Source organism: Microcaecilia unicolor, chromosome 3, assembly GCF_901765095.1.
Source record: "Microcaecilia unicolor chromosome 3, aMicUni1.1, whole genome shotgun sequence".
Lineage (NCBI taxonomy): Eukaryota > Metazoa > Chordata > Amphibia > Gymnophiona > Siphonopidae > Microcaecilia > Microcaecilia unicolor.
Window position 1 is genome coordinate 193,514,908 of NC_044033.1, and position 17,602 is coordinate 193,532,509.

Below are 17,602 nucleotides of genomic sequence, written 5' to 3' on the forward strand. Positions count from 1 at the left end.
AGGGAAGAAGGAGAGAAGGGGGAGAGGTGCTGGAGTTTAAAGTGGAGAGACTGTGCAAAGGAGACTAACGAGTTACTACTGCAATGAAACAAATTCCTTTGTTTTTATGGAATACTAGTAAAAAAGGCCCGTTTCTGTTTTCCTTGGAGTGTGTATGTTTGAGAGAGTGTGTGTGAGTGACTGTGTGAGAGAGTGAATGTGCGAGTGTGTGTGTGTGACAGAGAGAGAGTGAGACTGAGTGCGAGTGTGTGTGAGAATGAGCGTGTGCCAGGGTCCCCCCCCTCTCTCCCAGTTCCAGGGTCGCCCCCCCCCCCCCCGGGGCTGTCTCCCATTTGCAGGGCTCCCCCCTCCCTCCCTTTTTCACAGTTGCAGGGTCCCTCTCCCTTTTTCCCAGTTGCAGGGTCTCCCTCCCTCCCCCCCGTCCCTCCCTCCCAGTTGCAGGGTCTGTGTGTCTCCCCCCTCCTTTTGTCCTCCACGTTTTACGGCACTGTCTATCCAGTGGAAACAGCTTTAAAAACGACAATGAGAAGCAGCAGCTACTAGGTTTCCTTTTGTTGAGTGTATACGAATGACGGCTGCGTAGGGGAGTGGAATCAGAGATTAACCAATGGGCTTCCTTGCTTACCATAGACTTGCATTGTTCACTTCCACTGCTTCTATTGGACGTCCTGCAGCATGTCATAGGTTTGCTTGCTTTGTTTAGAGTGAACGAGGATGACGGCCGCGCTGGAATCGGACCTGCTGCTCTTTCCCTTCCCCCTTCTCCGACTCGCCACTACTGGACCCCGACCCCTGCCCTGAGCCCTCACCTGCCTCCTCCACATTGGACAGTCGCCAGAGGTGCTCGCTTGCCGTCTCAGCGCCCTCCCTCTTCGTCCTCTCCAACAGTCCGAATCCGGACTTTGAGAGGAGAGGGAGGGTGGCAGCGTTTTTTTCGGGAGTTTCGTCCTCTCCAACAGTCCGAATCCGGACTTGGAGAAGAGAGGGAGGGTGGTGGCGGTTTTTTGAGGGCGGTTACTGTGCGCGGGTGGTTCCGGAGGTTGGCATCCAGTCTCCAGCGATTCCTGGGCACGGGGGGGGGGGGGGGGTAGGGTTACCATATAGCTCCAGAAAAAGGAGGACGGATTGAGCCAGCCGGGTTTTATTTCCATTGCTTTCCATTGAAAGCAATGGAAGTGAAACCCGGTGGCTCAATTATGTCCACTGAAAGCAATGGAAGTAAAACCCGGCTGGCTCAATCCGTCCTCCTTTTTCTGGAGCCATATGGTAACCCTAGGGGGGGGGAGGAGTACTCCTCCCCCTGCCTGGGTCGCTGTTTGCTAGGTCGCGGTTGCTTGCTGTGCGTCGGACTGGTGACGTCAGTTTTATCTACTCCATGAAGCAGACCACCTCCAGCGGAAGCCACGGTTCCAGGCAGCCTCAGAACGTTGGAGGTGAGAATTATTATATAGGATTTGCCTTATTGATTTTATTCCTTCACTTGTATCTGTTCTATATTACTGGAGAACCCTTCTAAATACTGACCCCAAAGGCTTTTACTGCTGTCTTGCTCTGTGCCATTCCCCTCTCACACCCTCCTGGCGTTTCTCATTTCTTCTGCTCTCAGGTCTTACTGAAACTCTACCCTGGCTTCTCTAATTCTCTTCTTGAATGAGCGATTGCATGACGTGTGTGCAGTGTACTCAGAATCCCTCATGTGAGGGGTGTAATGGGGACCCACCGTAATCTGTAGTGGCTGACCAGTAGCGTGTGTGTTCACAGTCAGCCTTATGGTCCCATCTTCCTGAGATGTTCCTGAAACCCTTCCGTTATCGGTTTCCACTGGAACTCTGTGTGCAGGGGAGCCATCAGGATTTGTTACATAGACCTACGAGAAAATGAGAAGTCACAAATCAGGTTAATTTGGTTTGATCACATGGTATGAGCAAAGTGACGCACCAAAAGCGTCAGAAAATATCTTCCTGCCAACTACAATACTGAACAGGAAACCCTAATGAATTTTGTATGTCACACACACAATCACAGAATTGCAGGGTGTGAAACACAGAGAACAGCATGTTGGGTGCTGATAGGCAACAGTTGTAAAAGGCATCATGCAGTACAAACAATGAAGCTGAAAGTTACCATGAGGTCAAAGGGCATGCCAGGCTTAAAAAACTTGGGTGTTTTTGTGAAGTGGATTTTGTATGGCGAGGTCACAATTTGAATTCCTGTCAGTTCTGCTTCCACCATGTCACTTCCTGTAAAGACAAAGGATCATTAAAAATATGGTGGAACGCTCTTACAGTCACTCCCCGGAGCAAATGGGACCAGTTCCCAATCATTCCCATGAGGTCTCGAGGAGGTAAATTCAAGCTGTGTAGGTATTGTGGGGGAAGGAAATCACTAGCTGTGGGTAGGACCAGAAGGGCAGTGGAGCACATCAGTGGTGAATACAGCCAGTCTCCTGTGTGCAGCGAGCATCTTTAGACTGGGTTCTGCGTATTGGTTTAATTTATATTCCAGATCAGGGGAGTCCAGGGCCCTGTCCTGTAGGAGGGGCTTCTTAATGGTTAGTGCATCGGGCTGAGAACTTGGGGAATTGGGTTTGATTCTGGGCAAGTCACCTAACTATCCATCACCCCAGATATACAATGAGCTTCTTAGATTTATTTATTACATTTGTACCCAGTGGTGTGTTGGAGCAGGCTCTCACAGGCTCTCGAGAGCCGTTTGTTAAGTTTTTAAGAATTTTGGGAGCCGGTTCTCCATGGCTACTTTAACAAATGGATCCCAAAATGTGGGTTTGGGCCCCTCCTGAATTCTCTTTTACTTTGCTGGCGAGAGAGAGCCCCCTCTTAACAATTTACCAGTACACCCCTGTTTGTACCCCACATTATCCCACCTATTTGCAGGCTCAATGTGGCTTACAGAGTGTTATTATGACATATTCATGTAAGCTTTCATAAACTGCTTTGGTTGTAGCACAGAAAGGTGGTTTATCAAATCCATACCCCTTACCCTTTACCCTTGTATGTTGTGCGTCTGACTGAAGGACTCAACATTTTAACGTTAGGCAAGTCGCTGATTTCTAAAACGGCTCTTCTCTTGGGGACAGAATACCGTCACTCACCCGAATCAGTTAAAACCGTCACAGTGACAAATATACTGTGACCCAGCAGCTCATTCAGATCACGTCCTGGGGATGTCAGCATTTCTCTTTTCAATGTTCCGTGGCCTTCACCATCCTTTATCTAAAACAAAAAGAGAGCATGCCACGTCATACCACATCATAGGACTAGAATGCGAGTCTCTGAAAGAGTAAAAGACAAACAGAGAAAAATAACACAGATAAAGACCACACGGTCTATCCAGTTTGTCCATCCAAACCATCTAATCTCTATAATCCCTTCCTCTCCCTCAGAGATCCTCTGAACCAGGGGCGTAGCCAGATACCCAATTTTGGGTGGGCCTGGGCCCAGAATGGGTGGGCAGAACATCCCTGTCCCACAAGTGATTTGGTCTCTCCTTCTCTCGCCTGCATGCCATAGGGTCTCTCAAACATCCCCCTCCCCCGCATACCTTTTAAATAGCAGATTTTCATCATTTTCACCAGCAGCGAGCAGCAACTCATACACACTGCTCATGTTGGCCCCACAGCCTCCCCACTGATGCAACTTCCTGTTTCCGCATAGGCAGGAATACGTCAGAGGGAAGGCTGTGGGGCCACTGCGAGCAGTATGTATCAGTCTCTGCTTGCTGCAGGCAAAGATTTGCTATTTACAAGGTATGTAGGAAGGACAGTTGTTGGGACTTTTCGGCTGGTGGGGCTTGGGGATCCCTGCCAGCCACATCATAGGTGTGCCGCTAATGGGTGGGCCTGAACACAAAGTGGGTGGGCCAGGGCCCACCCGGGCCCACCCTTGGCTACGCCACTGCTCTGTACTTAGAAACAGACAAAATGACACAGATAAAGACCATCTGATCTATCTAGTCTGTCCATCCACACCAACTACTAATCTCTACAATCCCTTCCTCTCCCTCGGTCTGTCCCCTTTCTTTTTTTTTTTCAAAGTATGTTTATTATTTTCCACAAATCCAAATCCAATACATCATCCAGTATCTCATCACAATACAAAAAACCAAGATCTGTTGGTCTGTCCCCTTTCACCTTATCCCATGACCCTTGCTCTATAACTACCACTCAAATGAAACAGGCCACCTCCTGTTCATTTACACCACAGAGGTATTTAAATGTCTCCGTCATATCTCCTGCCCTTTTTCCAAATATACATATTGTCGTCTTTAAGTCTGTCCCATGTCCTTTATTATTATTAGCATTTGTATAGCGCTACCAGACGCACGCAGCGCTGAACACCTGACACAGAGAGATAGTCCCTGCTCAATAGAGCTTACAATCTAAAAATACAGACAGACAAGACAATTAAGGGCGAAGGAAGTACTGGGTGAGAAGGAACAAGGGGAGGGCAATTGAGTAGTGGCTAGGAGCCAAAAGCAGTGCTGAAAAGGTGGGTTTTCAGCATAGATTTGAAAACAGGTAGAGATGGAGCTAGACATACAGGCTCAGGAAGTCTATTCCAGGCATAAGGTGCCATGAGGGAAAAGGAACGAAGTCTGGAGTTAGCAGTGGAGGAGAAGGGGGACGACAAGAGATTTGTCCAGTGAGTGGAGTTCACAGGGAGGAATGTAGGGAGAAATGAGAGTGGAGAGGTAATGGGGAGCTGCAGAATGGATGCATTTAAAGGTCAGTAAGAGAAGTTTGAACTGTATGCAGAAGCGGACAGGGAGCCAGTGAAGAGATTTGAGGAGTGGGCTAGTGTGGGTATAACGATTCTGGCGGAAAATAAGTTGTGCCGCAGAATTTTGGACAGATTAGAGAGGAGAGAGATGGCTGAGCGGAAGACCAGTGAGAAGCAAATTGCAATAATCCAAGCGAGAGGTGACAAGGGTTTGGATAAGGGTTCTGGTAGCGTATTCAGAAAGGAAGGGGCGAATTTTGCTAATGTTGTAGATAAAGAAACGACAGGTTTTGGCGATCTGCTGAATATGCGCAGAGAAGAAGAGAGAGGAATCAAAGATGACTCCAAGGTTACGAGCTGAGGAGACAGGGAGGATGTGAGAGCCATTAATGGAGATAGAGAATGGGGGAAGTGGGTTTAGGGGTTTATGACAGAGACCACTGACTATTTTAGCATTTGCCCTCCTCGGGAATTCCTCACTCTGCTGCAGATGAAAGTGGGCAAGTAGTGGACCAAATTATATACTTTACCCATCTATAAGGTGGAAATGTTTCAATGCATCCATTTCTGTGGGGAAAATCTCTGTGTTTGAAATGGAAATGGATTTGAAAGTTACAAAAAAATAGTAATAATATTAGATTACAAAATTGAAGATTAAAATCTGTGTTTTTTTCAGTAATGAACACTACTTAGCTAAAAGCAAACACCTAAATCCAAAGCCCTGATCACTGCATGTCAGTTTCTTAGATACTTGGAGGGTACATAACATAAGCCCAGCTATAAATGTACTTTAGGTAGGGTAGAGACTGGGGAAGAGGGTAGGTAATGGTTGGACTTTATCTTGTTGGGCAGACTGGATGGACCGTACAGGTCTTTATCTGCCGTCACTTATGTACTACTATTTAATATGGACTGGTGAGCGGTCAGTATGTTTCACAAAGATGTGTCCAGCTGACATTCCATGGGACCACTACTCAAATGTCTTTCTGCACTCAGTGAATACACCAACCACTAAGGGGAGTAGTTATCAGCATGGGATACCATTAAGATGGGTTATTTTACCACTAACTATTTTAGTATAGGTCCCATTTTATGCAGTGAGACTAGTTACTAATAACGGGGTTACAGTAAAATTACAATCAAATCATTGTGACATCACTGATGAGGTTGGCTCTTATTGGTGGAATGAGGCATGATGACATCACAATATCAGCTCTGGCTACCAGACACTGAAACTCTTCACACTGTTATCAATTAATAAAACTGAGCCAAGTATAGGACAATCAAGCCATTGTGACATCACTGATGAGGTTGGCTCTTATTGGTGGAATAAGGCACTATGACATCACAATATCAGCTCTGGATCCCAGACACTGAAACTCTTCACACTGTTATCAATTAATAAAACTGAGCCAAGTATAGGACAATCAAGCCAGTCCTGCCTTCACCACGCCTCCGACATGCCCCCACTTTGGCCGTTTCTGCAACGGAGTGCAGTTGAAGACTCCCAAAATCGGCTTTCGATTATACCGATTTGGCCGCCCACGGGAGAAAGACGCCCATCTCCCGATTTGGGTCGAAATATGGGCGTCTTTCTCTTTCGAAAATAAGGTGGTATATGTCTCAGTGGGAACGAGACCTGCAGAAGGACTTTACAATAAATGAATGGAAGGCGATAATAATGGAAGTTTAAAAAGCTTCAAACTGTGTGTTGTTAAAAGAAAATGCCTTCAAGGTTCTCTCGAGATGGTACTATACCCCGCATCGACTACATGCCATGTTTTCAATGGTCTCACAGTTATGCTGGAGATGTGGAGCAGAAGAGGGAACCTTTCTACACATCTTGTGGTCCTGTCAAAGATTGCAACCATTTTGGGAAAATATAGCGACAAAACTTACAGTACATACGGGCAAACCGTTTTTGTGTGAGCCACAGTGGTGCCTGCTAGGTTTGGGCAATCGGCGAGGTGCAAAGTGGCAGAGACGCTTCAAGAGAACATGCTTGGCAGCAGCCAAGAGCATTATTGCAAAGCATTGGAAGCAGACGGAGGGGCCATCTGAACAAGATTGGATTTTGAAACTATCCCTGATTGGGGAAATGGAGAAGCTCACGGACAAAAGAGTGGGAATGCTGCTTTTAACTCCTAAACCTAACCCTTCAACTGTCCCCTATCCCTGATATGTCCTGTCTGTCCTAACCCTTATCTCTTACTTGTCCTGTCTGTCATAATTAGATTGTAAGCTCTATCGAGCAGGGACTATCTCTCCATGTTCAAGTGTGAAGCGCTGCGTACGTCCGGTAGCGCTATAGAAATGATAAGTAGTAGTAGTGCTACTTCTGAGCTATGGTCCCGGTTCAAGGACCTGACCCAAATGAAGTAGTGGTAAATGAGATAGGGGTGAGGGGGGAGGGAGGGGGGAGGAGGGGGGATAAAAGAATGGGAAAATGTATAAATGTGTTGTACTGTTTCGTTTGTTAATAAAAATGTAAAGTAAAAAAAAAAATACTGACAAGAGGAGGGACAAATACAAAGAGGAGGGAGAACTGGCTGCCGCATCACCTTGACTCTTCACTGTTGATCCCACCGCCATGAAGGACCTGCTACGACAACTCTTGATGTCCCCTACAATTTCTCCCACTAAAGGTAGGTGGTCCTTTTCTGCCTCACTCGCAAATGGCTGTGCATGCCTTGGAATGCACACTTACAGTGTAATCAGCTACTTTAAATAAATTTGCCTACGATTCTCATAGGCTGCTGCCATGAATGGTAAAAAGCTTGTGCTCATCCCCCACTAAAGACCATGCTCGCTGAACCAGCTGATAACCAGAGCTGATATTGTGATGTCATAATGCCTCATTCCACCAGTAAGAGACAGCCTCAATGATGTCACAATGACGAGTTATTTTACTGCTACCCCCAGTTATTAGTAACTAATCTCACTGCATAAAATGGGACCTGTGCTAAAATAGCACCAGTTAGTGGTAACCCCCCCCCCCCCCCCCATATTAATGAGAGACCACATTGATAACTACACTCCTAAATCTTTTTTTTAATTGAATTTGCACACTTCAAACAGCTTTACTATGATGTGGCAAGTTCTACAGATAAAAGTTATACAGAGGTTCAGAGGCAGGACGGGGGGAGGCCCAGAACCGTCCAAATGTTATCCAGAGAATGCTGAAGTGCAGCTGCTCTCCAATAACTTATCCATGGCCACCTAACTTGATCACAATCTGCAGTGTTGATTGAATATACAAATACAGTAACGCTGTAACTGGTGCTATGGCAGGCAGCCGCTGCACATCACAGTCCATGCTGTCTTCTCTTTCTTTTCTCACCATTGTGCTTTCTCTAAGAGACTCCGTATCAGACACTATAACTTACTTCAATTCTGCGAAGTGATTGCGGGATGCTCTTTTTCTCATCATCCACCTGTATCCCAAAGAGAACGTAAGCCACTCCTTCCACGGGCTTCCCGTACAAAAACCTGGGAATGAAATCACCACGACAAAATGTGAGCTAAAGGTCAAGCGAGATTCATGAGAAACTGATACATCTGAATTCATTGTAATGGATTTCTCTGCACAGAGAGCAACAGAAACCCTTCTCTCCCCCCCCCCCCCCAACCACCAACAAATATTCATCTAGGTGAAATATGATGGAGAAGATTTGTGAGGAAGTACAGGGCATTTTCAGGGCAAAATGATAGAGATATGATAGAGACTTTTAAATATCTCAAGGGCCTTTATGTACAGGAAGTGAGCCTTTTTCAACTGAAGGAGAGCTCTGGAACGAGGGGGGCATACGATGACGTTAAGAGGGAATAGGCTTAGGAGTAATCTAAGTAAGTATTATTTATTTATTTGTTGCATTTGTATCCCACATTTTCCCCACCTATTTTCAGGCTCAATGTGGCTTACATTATGCCATAATGGCGAACGCCATTTCTGGATTGAGAAATACAGAGAGGTATTGCATTAAAGTTCGTACGTGACAGAGTAAATTAAGCAGTCAGGTATTAAAGGTTCACTTCCGGAATGAGAAATCAAAGGTTCATTTCCGGAATGAGAAATCAAATGGTATTGCGTTAAAGTTCAGTTATTGACAGAGTAGGTGAAGCAGTCAAGTACTGAGAGTTCAGTTTTGTCTATTTCTGGTATAGGTTTCATTGGCTGGTATTTGGGATGGATCCTTGTGGTATGCCTTTTTGAACAGGTTGGTTTTTAGTGATTTTTGGAAGTTTGTTAGGTCGTGCATTGCTTTTATGACGTTTGGTAGTGCATTCCATAATTGTGTGCTTATGTAAGAGAAGCTGGATACATAAGTTGATTTATATTTTACTCCTTTGCAGCTAGGGTAGTGGAGGTTCAGGAATGTTCGTGCTGACCTTTTTGTGTTCCTGGTTGGTAAGTCTATGACGTCTGTCATGTAGATCGGGGCTTCGCCGTGGATAATTTTATGAACCAGGGTGCAGGCTTTGAACGCAATACGTTCTTTAAGTGGGAACCAGTGTAGTTTTTCTCTTAGGGGTTTGGCGCTTTCGTATTTTGTTTTTCCAAATACGAGTCTGGCTGCTGTGTTTTGAGCAGTTTGGAGTTTCTTAATGATTTGTTCTTGCATTGCAGTAATCTAGGTGGCTTAGTACCATTGATTGTACCAGGTTACGAAATATTTTAAATTAGAAATAAACATGTCATCTTGTAATTACTACTTTCGTCCACCAGAGGGAGCCAACAATTCTTAGCAATAGTTTGCAATGCCAGATTTTGGAATTATGGAAAGAAACGGTTAAGATAAGTTATTATGAAGCTCATAGAAATGTTTGAATAGAATACAAAATTGGACAATACTCATCTTTGAGCTTTTTAAAAATTATTTAGCGTTTGAAAATTGAAGAGAACATTTCAATAGCACTAATTTTCTACCCAGGGGAGGGCACACCTTATCTCAATATGTATATATTAAATATAAAATGATTAAAAGATTAATCCAGGTTTACGCCATGCTCTCTATAGGTCATAAGATTATAAGTTTGTCTAAAATTTGTTTTAAATGTAGGGCTTATTGTACTATAAAAATAAAGAAGTTTAACAGCTAGTTCAGGAGCCGACAAGAGAAGGAAAAATACTAGACTTAGTCCTTAGTGGTGCTCATGATCTAGTGCAGGGGGTAACGATACGAGGGCCGCTTGATAACAGTGATCATAATATGATCGGTTTTGATATTGGCATTGAAGGAAGTGAAACTAGGAAATCAAGTACGCTAGCGTTTAACTATAGAAAAGGTGATTACGACAAAATGAGAAAAATGGTGAAAAAAAGACTGAAAGGAGCAGCTCGCAGAGTAAAAAACTTGCATCAGGCGTGGATGCTGTTTAAAAACACCATCCTGGAGGTTCAGGACAAATATATTCCACGTATTAGAAAAAAGGGAAAAAAGACTAAACGTCAGCCGGCGTGGCTAAACAGTAAGATAAAGGAAATCATTAGAGCCAAAAAACAATCCTTCAGAAAGTGGAGAAGAGAACCAACTGAAAGTAACAGGATAGATCATAAGGAATGCCAAGCCAAATGCAAAGCGGAGATAAGGAGGGCAAAAAAGGACTTTGAGAAGAAATTAGCGTTGGAAGCAAAAATACATAGTAAAATTTTTTTAGATACATTAAAAGCAGGAAACCGGCCAAAGAGTCGGTTGGGCCGCTGGACGAAAATGGTGTTAAAGGGGCGATCAAGGAGGACAAAGCCGTAGCGGAGAAATTAAATGAATTCTTTGCTTCGGTCTTCACCGAGGAGGATTTGGGGGGGACACCGGTGCCGGAAAGAATATTTGAAGCGGGGGAGTCGGAGAAACTAAACAAATTCTCTGTAACCTTGGAGGATGTAATGGGTCAGTTCAGCAAGCTGAAGAGTAGTAAATCACCGGGACCTGATGGTATTCATCCCAGAGTATTAATAGAACTAAAAAATGAACTTGCGGAGCTACTGTTAGAAATATGCAATCTGTCCCTAAAATCGAGTGTAGTACCGGAAGACTGGAGGGTAGCCAATGTTACTCCGATTTTTAAGAAGGGTTCCAGAGGAGATCCGGGAAATTATAGACCGGTGAGTCTGACGTCGGTGCCGGGCAAGATGGTGGAGGCTATTATTAAGAATAAAATTGCAGAGCATATACAAAAACATGGACTGATGAGACAAAGTCAGCACGGATTTAGTGAAGGGAAGTCTTGCCTCACCAATCTAATGCATTTTTTTGAGGGGGTAAGCAAACATGTGGACAATGGGGAGCCGATTGATATTGTATATCTGGATTTTCAGAAGGCGTTTGACAAAGTGCCGCACGAAAGTCCTGAAGAAATTGCAGAGTCATGGAATCGGAGGTAGGGTATTATTATGGATTAAGAACTGGTTGAAAGATAGGAAGCAGAGAGTAGGATTGCGTGGCCAGTATTCTCAGTGGAGGAGGGTAGTTAGTAGGGTCCCGCAGGGGTCTGTGCTGGGTCCGTTGCTTTTTAATGTATTTATAAATGACCTAGAGATGGGAATAACTAGTGAGGTAATTAAATTCGCCGATGACACAAAATTATTCAGGGTCGTCAAGTCGCAGGAGGAATGTGAACAATTACAGGAGGACCTTGCGAGACTGGGAGAATGGGCGTGCAAGTGGCAGATGAAGTTCAATGTTGACAAGTGCAAAGTGATGCATGTGGGTAAGAGGAACCCGAATTATAGCTACGTCTTGCAAGGTTCCGCGTTAGGAGTTACGGATCAAGAAAGGGATCTGGGTGTCGTCGTCGATGATATGCTGAAACCTTCTGCTCAGTGTGCTGCTGCGGCTAGGAAAGCGAATAGAATGTTGGGTGTTATTAGGAAGGGTATGGAGTCCAGGTGTGCGGATGTTATAATGCCGTTGTATCGCTCCATGGTGCGACCGCACCTGGAGTATTGTGTTCAGTACTGGTCTCCGTATCTCAAAAAAGATATAGTAGAATTGGAAAAGGTACAGCGAAGGGCGACGAAAATGATAGTGGGGATGGGACGACTTTCCTATGAAGAGAGGCTGAGAAGGCTAGGGCTTTTCAGCTTGAAGAAGAGACGGCTGAGGGGAGATATGATAGAAGTGTATAAAATAATGAGTGGAATGGATTGGGTGGATGTGAAGCGACTGTTCACGCTATCCAAAAATACTAGGACTAGAGGGCATGAGTTGAAGCTACAGTGTGGTAAATTTAAAACGAATCGGAGAAAAGTTTTCTTCACCCAACGTGTAATTAGACTCTGGAATTCGTTGCCGGAGAACGTGGTACGGGCGGTTAGCTTGACGGAGTTTAAAAAGGGGTTAGATAGATTCCTAAAGGACAAGTCCATAGACCGCTATTAAATGGACTTGGAAAAATTCCGCATTTTTAGGTATAACTTGTCTGGAATGTTTTTACGTTTGGGGAGCGTGCCAGGTGCCCTTGACCTGGATTGGCCACTGTCGGTGACAGGATGCTGGGCTAGATGGACCTTTGGTCTTTCCCAGTATGGCACTACTTATGTACTTATGTACTTAACATCAAAAATATCCATTAATAGTATATTTAGAATATTGTGGTTCTTCTATGACTACTGGACACACTAGTTCTTTCAAATTTGTATCTCTAGTGTATGGCTATTCTTAAATCAGTATCTCCAAACCACAACATTCTAATATACTGATAATGGACATTTTCAATGTTGATTTTGCAGGTTTTTGCAAAATTAATGGGGAAATTAAGACATTCATTAATTCTTATGACCATATTTAAAAAAAACATATGTATTTATTTATTATAAGACATTTCAATAAATGTAGGCTTACTCTTCTGTTGTGTGGTAATGCTATTTGAAGAAACTGTACACAAAAGCATTGTTTCAAAGGTGCTTTGAGGTGACATCAGATACAGAATTGTCCTTCAGAGAGTTCTGGAAAAACCATTTCAACATTCTCAACTGCATCAGCCTCATAGATAAGGCTTGGCAGGGAGTGACATCCAGGACGATAAACTGTGGATGGAAGAAATTATGACCAGGATGTGTGCTTGAGAGAGATTTAGACGGGTTAGATCCTTCACCTGATTACTCTACACATGTTGTGCAGTCAATTGTTCATTTAGGTAATTCCATGGGTTTGGAGGTGAGTGGTGAGGATGTGGAAGAGTTGGTGGATGACCACAGAGAAGAACTCACCACTGAAGAGCTGCAAGACCTTCAACTAGAAGTGCAACAGACGGCAGATGAAGAAGTTGCTTCGGATAATGAGGAAGAAACAGTAGAGAATGTGCCTTCTTCAGAGATTAAGGACATCCTCTCCATGTGGAGTAAAGTACAGGTGTTTGTGAAGAAAAATCACCCAGACAAAGCTGTTGCAAGCCGTGTCTGCAACTTGTTCAATGATAATGTGTTGCCCCGTTTTAGGCAAATCTTAAAGAGGCGACAGAAACAAACTTCTTTGGACACGTTTCTTGTGCGGCATGGGTCCACAGACTCTGAAGCTGGTCCTAGTGGCAAAAGAACAAGAAGGGAAGTGACCCCCCCCAGAAGCTGGTCCTAGTGGCAAAAGAGCAAGAAGGGAAGTGACACCCCCCCCCCCAGAAGCTGGTCCTAGTGGCAAAATAGCAAGAGGGGAAGTGACCCCCCCCCCCCAGAAGCTGGTCCTAGTGGCAAAAGAGCAAGAGGGGAAGTGACCCCCCCCAGAAGCTGGTCCTAGTGGCAAAAGAACAAGAAAGGAAGTGACCCCCCCAGAAGCTGGTCCTAGTGGCAAAAGAACAAGAGGGGAAGTGACCCCCCCAGAAGCTGGTCCTAGTGGCAAAAGAACAAGAAGGGAAGTGACCCCCCCCCCCAGAAGCTGGTCCTAGTGGCAAAAGATCAAGAAGGGAAGTGACCCCCCCCCCAGAAGCTGGTCCTAGTGGCAAAAGAACAAGAGGGGAAGTGACCCCCCCCCCCCAGAAGCTAGTCCTAGTGGCAAAAGATCAAGAAGGGAAGTGACCCCCCCCCCCAGAAGCTGGTCCTAGTGGCAAAAGATCAAGAAGGGAAGTGACCCCCTCCCCAGAAGCTGGTCCTAGTGGCAAAAGAACAAGAAGGGAAGTGACCCCCCCCCCCCAGATAGTGTCCTTATGGAGGGGGATCCCCCTTCCAAACAATAACCTCTGCTCCTCTCTCTCCATCTTCCATACACCAAGAAGAGTCTTCAGAAAGGTAAATGCCATGTTAAATGTTCATTTATTCTATACACTAGTCTTTTTTATTCATTTAAAAGAAAAAATTGCTTGTTGCCTCGGTTTTCGTCGATTTCGGTTTTCGTCGATAGTTTTCGGACGAATTATCGACAAAAACCGAGGTTTCACTGTATTAAATATAGGATAAGTAAATGATCCATCAGGGATTGTAGCTGTTTTCCCTAGATATGAGACTCACTTCTTCGACTGGGTGACCAAACAGTTGGATGTGGGAGGGGTGCTTGAAGTGGTATACTTGGATTTCAGCTAAGCCTTTGACACGATTCTGCACAGGCGACTGATCAATAAATCGAGTGTCCTCGGTATGGAACCTAGAGTAACTGATTGGGTTAAAAATTGCTTGAATGCAAGGAGACAGAGGGTAGTAGTAAATGGAGCTTGCTCTGAAGAGAAGGATGTTGTAAGTGGAGTACCGCAGGGATCGGTCCTAGGGCCGGCTCTTTTTAACATCTTTGTGAGCGATATTGCGGAAGGGCTGCCTGGTAAGGTTGGTCTCTTTGTGGATGATACCAAACTCTGCAACAGGGTGGACACCCTGGAAGGTGTGAATGACATGAAGAAGGACCTAGCGAAGCTGGAGGAATGGTCTGATATTTGGCAACTAAGATTTAATGCTAAAAAATGCAGGGTCATGCAATTGGGTCGCAAGAATCCAAGGGAACGGTACAGTATAGGGGGTGAAGTGCTTCAGTGTACGAAGGAAGAGCGGACTTGGGGGCGATTGTGTCTGATGACCTTAAAATTTCCAAACAGGTAGAAAAAGCAACGGTCAAAGCCAGAAGGATGTTTAGGTGCATAAACAGAGGCATGACCAGCAGGAAAAAGGAGGTGATAGTGCCGTTGTATAAGTCTCTGGTGAGGCCTCATTTGGAGTACTACGTGCAGTTCTGGAGACCGCACCTACGGAAAGATATAAACAGGATGCAGTCGGTCCAGAGGGTGGCTACAAAATTAGTAAATGGTCTTGAATGCAAAAATTATAGGAACCGGTTTATGAACCTCAACATGTATACGCTGGAAGAGAGGAGACATGATAGAGACGTTTAAATATCTCAAGGGCATTTAAGTACAGGAAGTACAGTCCCGTCTATTTCGGATGGGGTATCTAGAATCGGCTCAGTGTAGGCGATGTGGGGCGAACCAAAGTGATTTTTACCATGCTTTTTGGCAATGTCCTGCAACTGAGGCTTTTTGGAGACGGATACTAAGGTTTTTGGAAGGAGTTGGAGGAGCCCGGATCAGGCGTTTGCCAAAATGCATTTTGCTGGGATGCCAAAGTCCGGTGGAGGGGGGTACGGCTTACCAAAATGCACTTGTTCACAAGGCCTCTGTGGTCGGTATGAAATGTATCCTGGTGAATTGGACACTGGAACGGGCCCCCTCTTTCTGGCAATGGCGTAATCGTTTGCATGCCTTACTTTTGTCGGAGCTTCAGGATGCTCTGCTTAATTTCAAAACACAAAAACATTTTTATTTAACTTGGACAGATTATATTAATGTGATGTCTCCCAAAGCACGAAGTTACATTCTTAATAAACTCAGCGCGTTAAAGGATCCTACTTCAGCAACTTGTGTCACTTAAGTAAGAACGAGGTTAATGACTCGGTGGGTTCATAGGTCGCTCAGGCAGAAGGGGATAGGGAGGGGGGAGGGGAGTTTTTTTAGTTCAAGCACTCGTATTAGGTCTTGGTAAGAGATCACCTTGGGGTGGTAGGAGGGAGGGCCATCAGAACACAGGCTCTCCAGCTTGGGCCCCAGGAAAGGGTGCTAACCATATCATTTGGGAACTGAAGGTCTATTGCTGATAATATAGAACATGATCTTCGTAGCACTGGAAGGAGTGTGGTCACTAATACGGTTCTGATAAGAGGTTATTCCTTCATTGGTTGTTTCTCTTTTATCTTTACGGGGAAGTTGGAGGGGGGGAGGGTTGGGGGGGGAGTTTGGAGACCTATTAATAATGTAAAAACTTGATGACGGATAATGTTGTATTGTTTATTTGTGTCAGCTGTTCAGAACTTGAAATGTCTCACAGGTCTTGTATATCCTGGTTGTCATCAATAAAAACGTTGAACCATAAGTACAGGAAGTCCAGCCTTTTTCAACTGAAGGAGAGCTGTGGAACGAGGGGGCATACGATGAAGTTAAGAGGGAATAGGCTTAGGAGTAATCTAAGAAAGTATTATTTCACAGGAAGGGTGGTGGAGGCGTGGAATTGCCTCCCGGTGGAGGTTGTGGCATCGAGGACTGTGTCAGAATTGAAAAAGGCATGGTATAAGCAAGTGGGGTCAATTAAGAAAAGGAAGAGTTGGGGGTTACAGAAGATGGGCAGACTGGATGGGCCATATGGCCTTTATCTGCTCTCATGTTTCTATGTTTCTACTTTTAGCAGCTTCCAGACTCACACTAATGTAAAGGGTGGCACGGTGACCCCCCCCCCCCCCCCCAAACACACACACACATTGAGGCCCAGGGCGGTGGCTTTTCCTGTCCAGCCCTGAGAAAAGAAAGTGCAGGCTGAAATAGTTAACTGCTTTCAGGGAGCAGGACTTCAGATAACCCTTTAGGTCTAAGATCAGGTTTACAGACTAGTGAGTGGAGGAACTTTTAGAGACCAGTTGTTAATAAAGAACTGTGGCAGTGTTAGAGAGCTGAGACCAGAGAACAGTGGAAATGTGAGATGTGAACAAAACAAGGTTTGCTCTTTCCTCAAGTCGTCTCCCAAGAAATTCATGGGTGCAATGATTTTTTTTTTCAACGCATTTTGAATCCAATGTTAGAGCATAGAAGTGCTTTAAAAAATTTCTAGAACCACCAAAAAGAATCAATACCTTGAAAAAATGGAAGAAAAAATGGACGTCTTGTGAGCGGTTTATGGAAAATGACATATGGAAGTCACAGCAGATTGAGAAGTTTTTTTACTGCTTTTTTCTACTTCTGGTGCTTGCCATAGTTTATGACCTGAACATGTATACCCTGGAGGAAAGGAGAAACAGGGGTGATATGATACAGATGTTCAAATATTTGAAAGGTATTAATCCACAAACGAACCTTTTCCGGAGATACGAAGGCGGTAGAACGAGAGGACATGAAATGAGATTGAAGGGGGGCAGACTCAAGAAAAATATCAGGAAGTATTTCTTCACGGAGAGAGTGGTGGATGCTTGGAATGCCCTCCCGCGGGAGGTGGTGGAGAGGAAAACGGTAACGGAATTCAAACATGCGTGGGATAAACATAAAGGAATCCTGTTCAGAAGGAAAGGATCCTCAGGAGCTTAACCGAGATTGGATAGCAGAGCCAGTAGTGGGAGGCGGGGCTGGAGGTTGAGAGGCAGGGATAGTGCGGGGCAGACTTATACGGTCTGTGCCAGAGCCAGTGGTGGGAGGCGGGGATAGTGCTGGGCAGACTTATACGGTCTGTGCCAGAGCCAGTGGTGTGAGGTAGGGATAGCGCTGGGCAGACTTATACGGTCTGTGCCAGAGCCGGTGGTGGGAGGCGGGGATAGTGCTGGGCAGACTTATATGGTCTGTGCCAGAGCCGGTGGTTGGGAGGCGGGGCAGACTTATACGGTCTGTGCCCTGAAGAGCACAGGTACAAATCAAAG

At 45.1% G+C, this 17,602-nt stretch overlaps 1 protein-coding gene across 1 annotated transcript in view; it reads right to left on the bottom strand.

Annotated features, from left to right (window-relative positions):
- Positions 1–17,602, bottom strand: part of C3 (complement C3) — a 102,458-nt gene that overhangs the window by 69,411 nt on the left and 15,445 nt on the right. Inside the window, exons 8-11 of the mRNA XM_030196876.1 lie at positions 8,126–8,228; positions 3,113–3,233; positions 2,125–2,240; positions 1,721–1,867 (exon numbers count right to left, since the gene is read on the bottom strand). Of these exons, the coding sequence (XP_030052736.1) occupies positions 1,721–1,867; positions 2,125–2,240; positions 3,113–3,233; positions 8,126–8,228 (487 nt within the window). The remainder of the gene's footprint in view (positions 1–1,720; positions 1,868–2,124; positions 2,241–3,112; positions 3,234–8,125; positions 8,229–17,602) is intronic.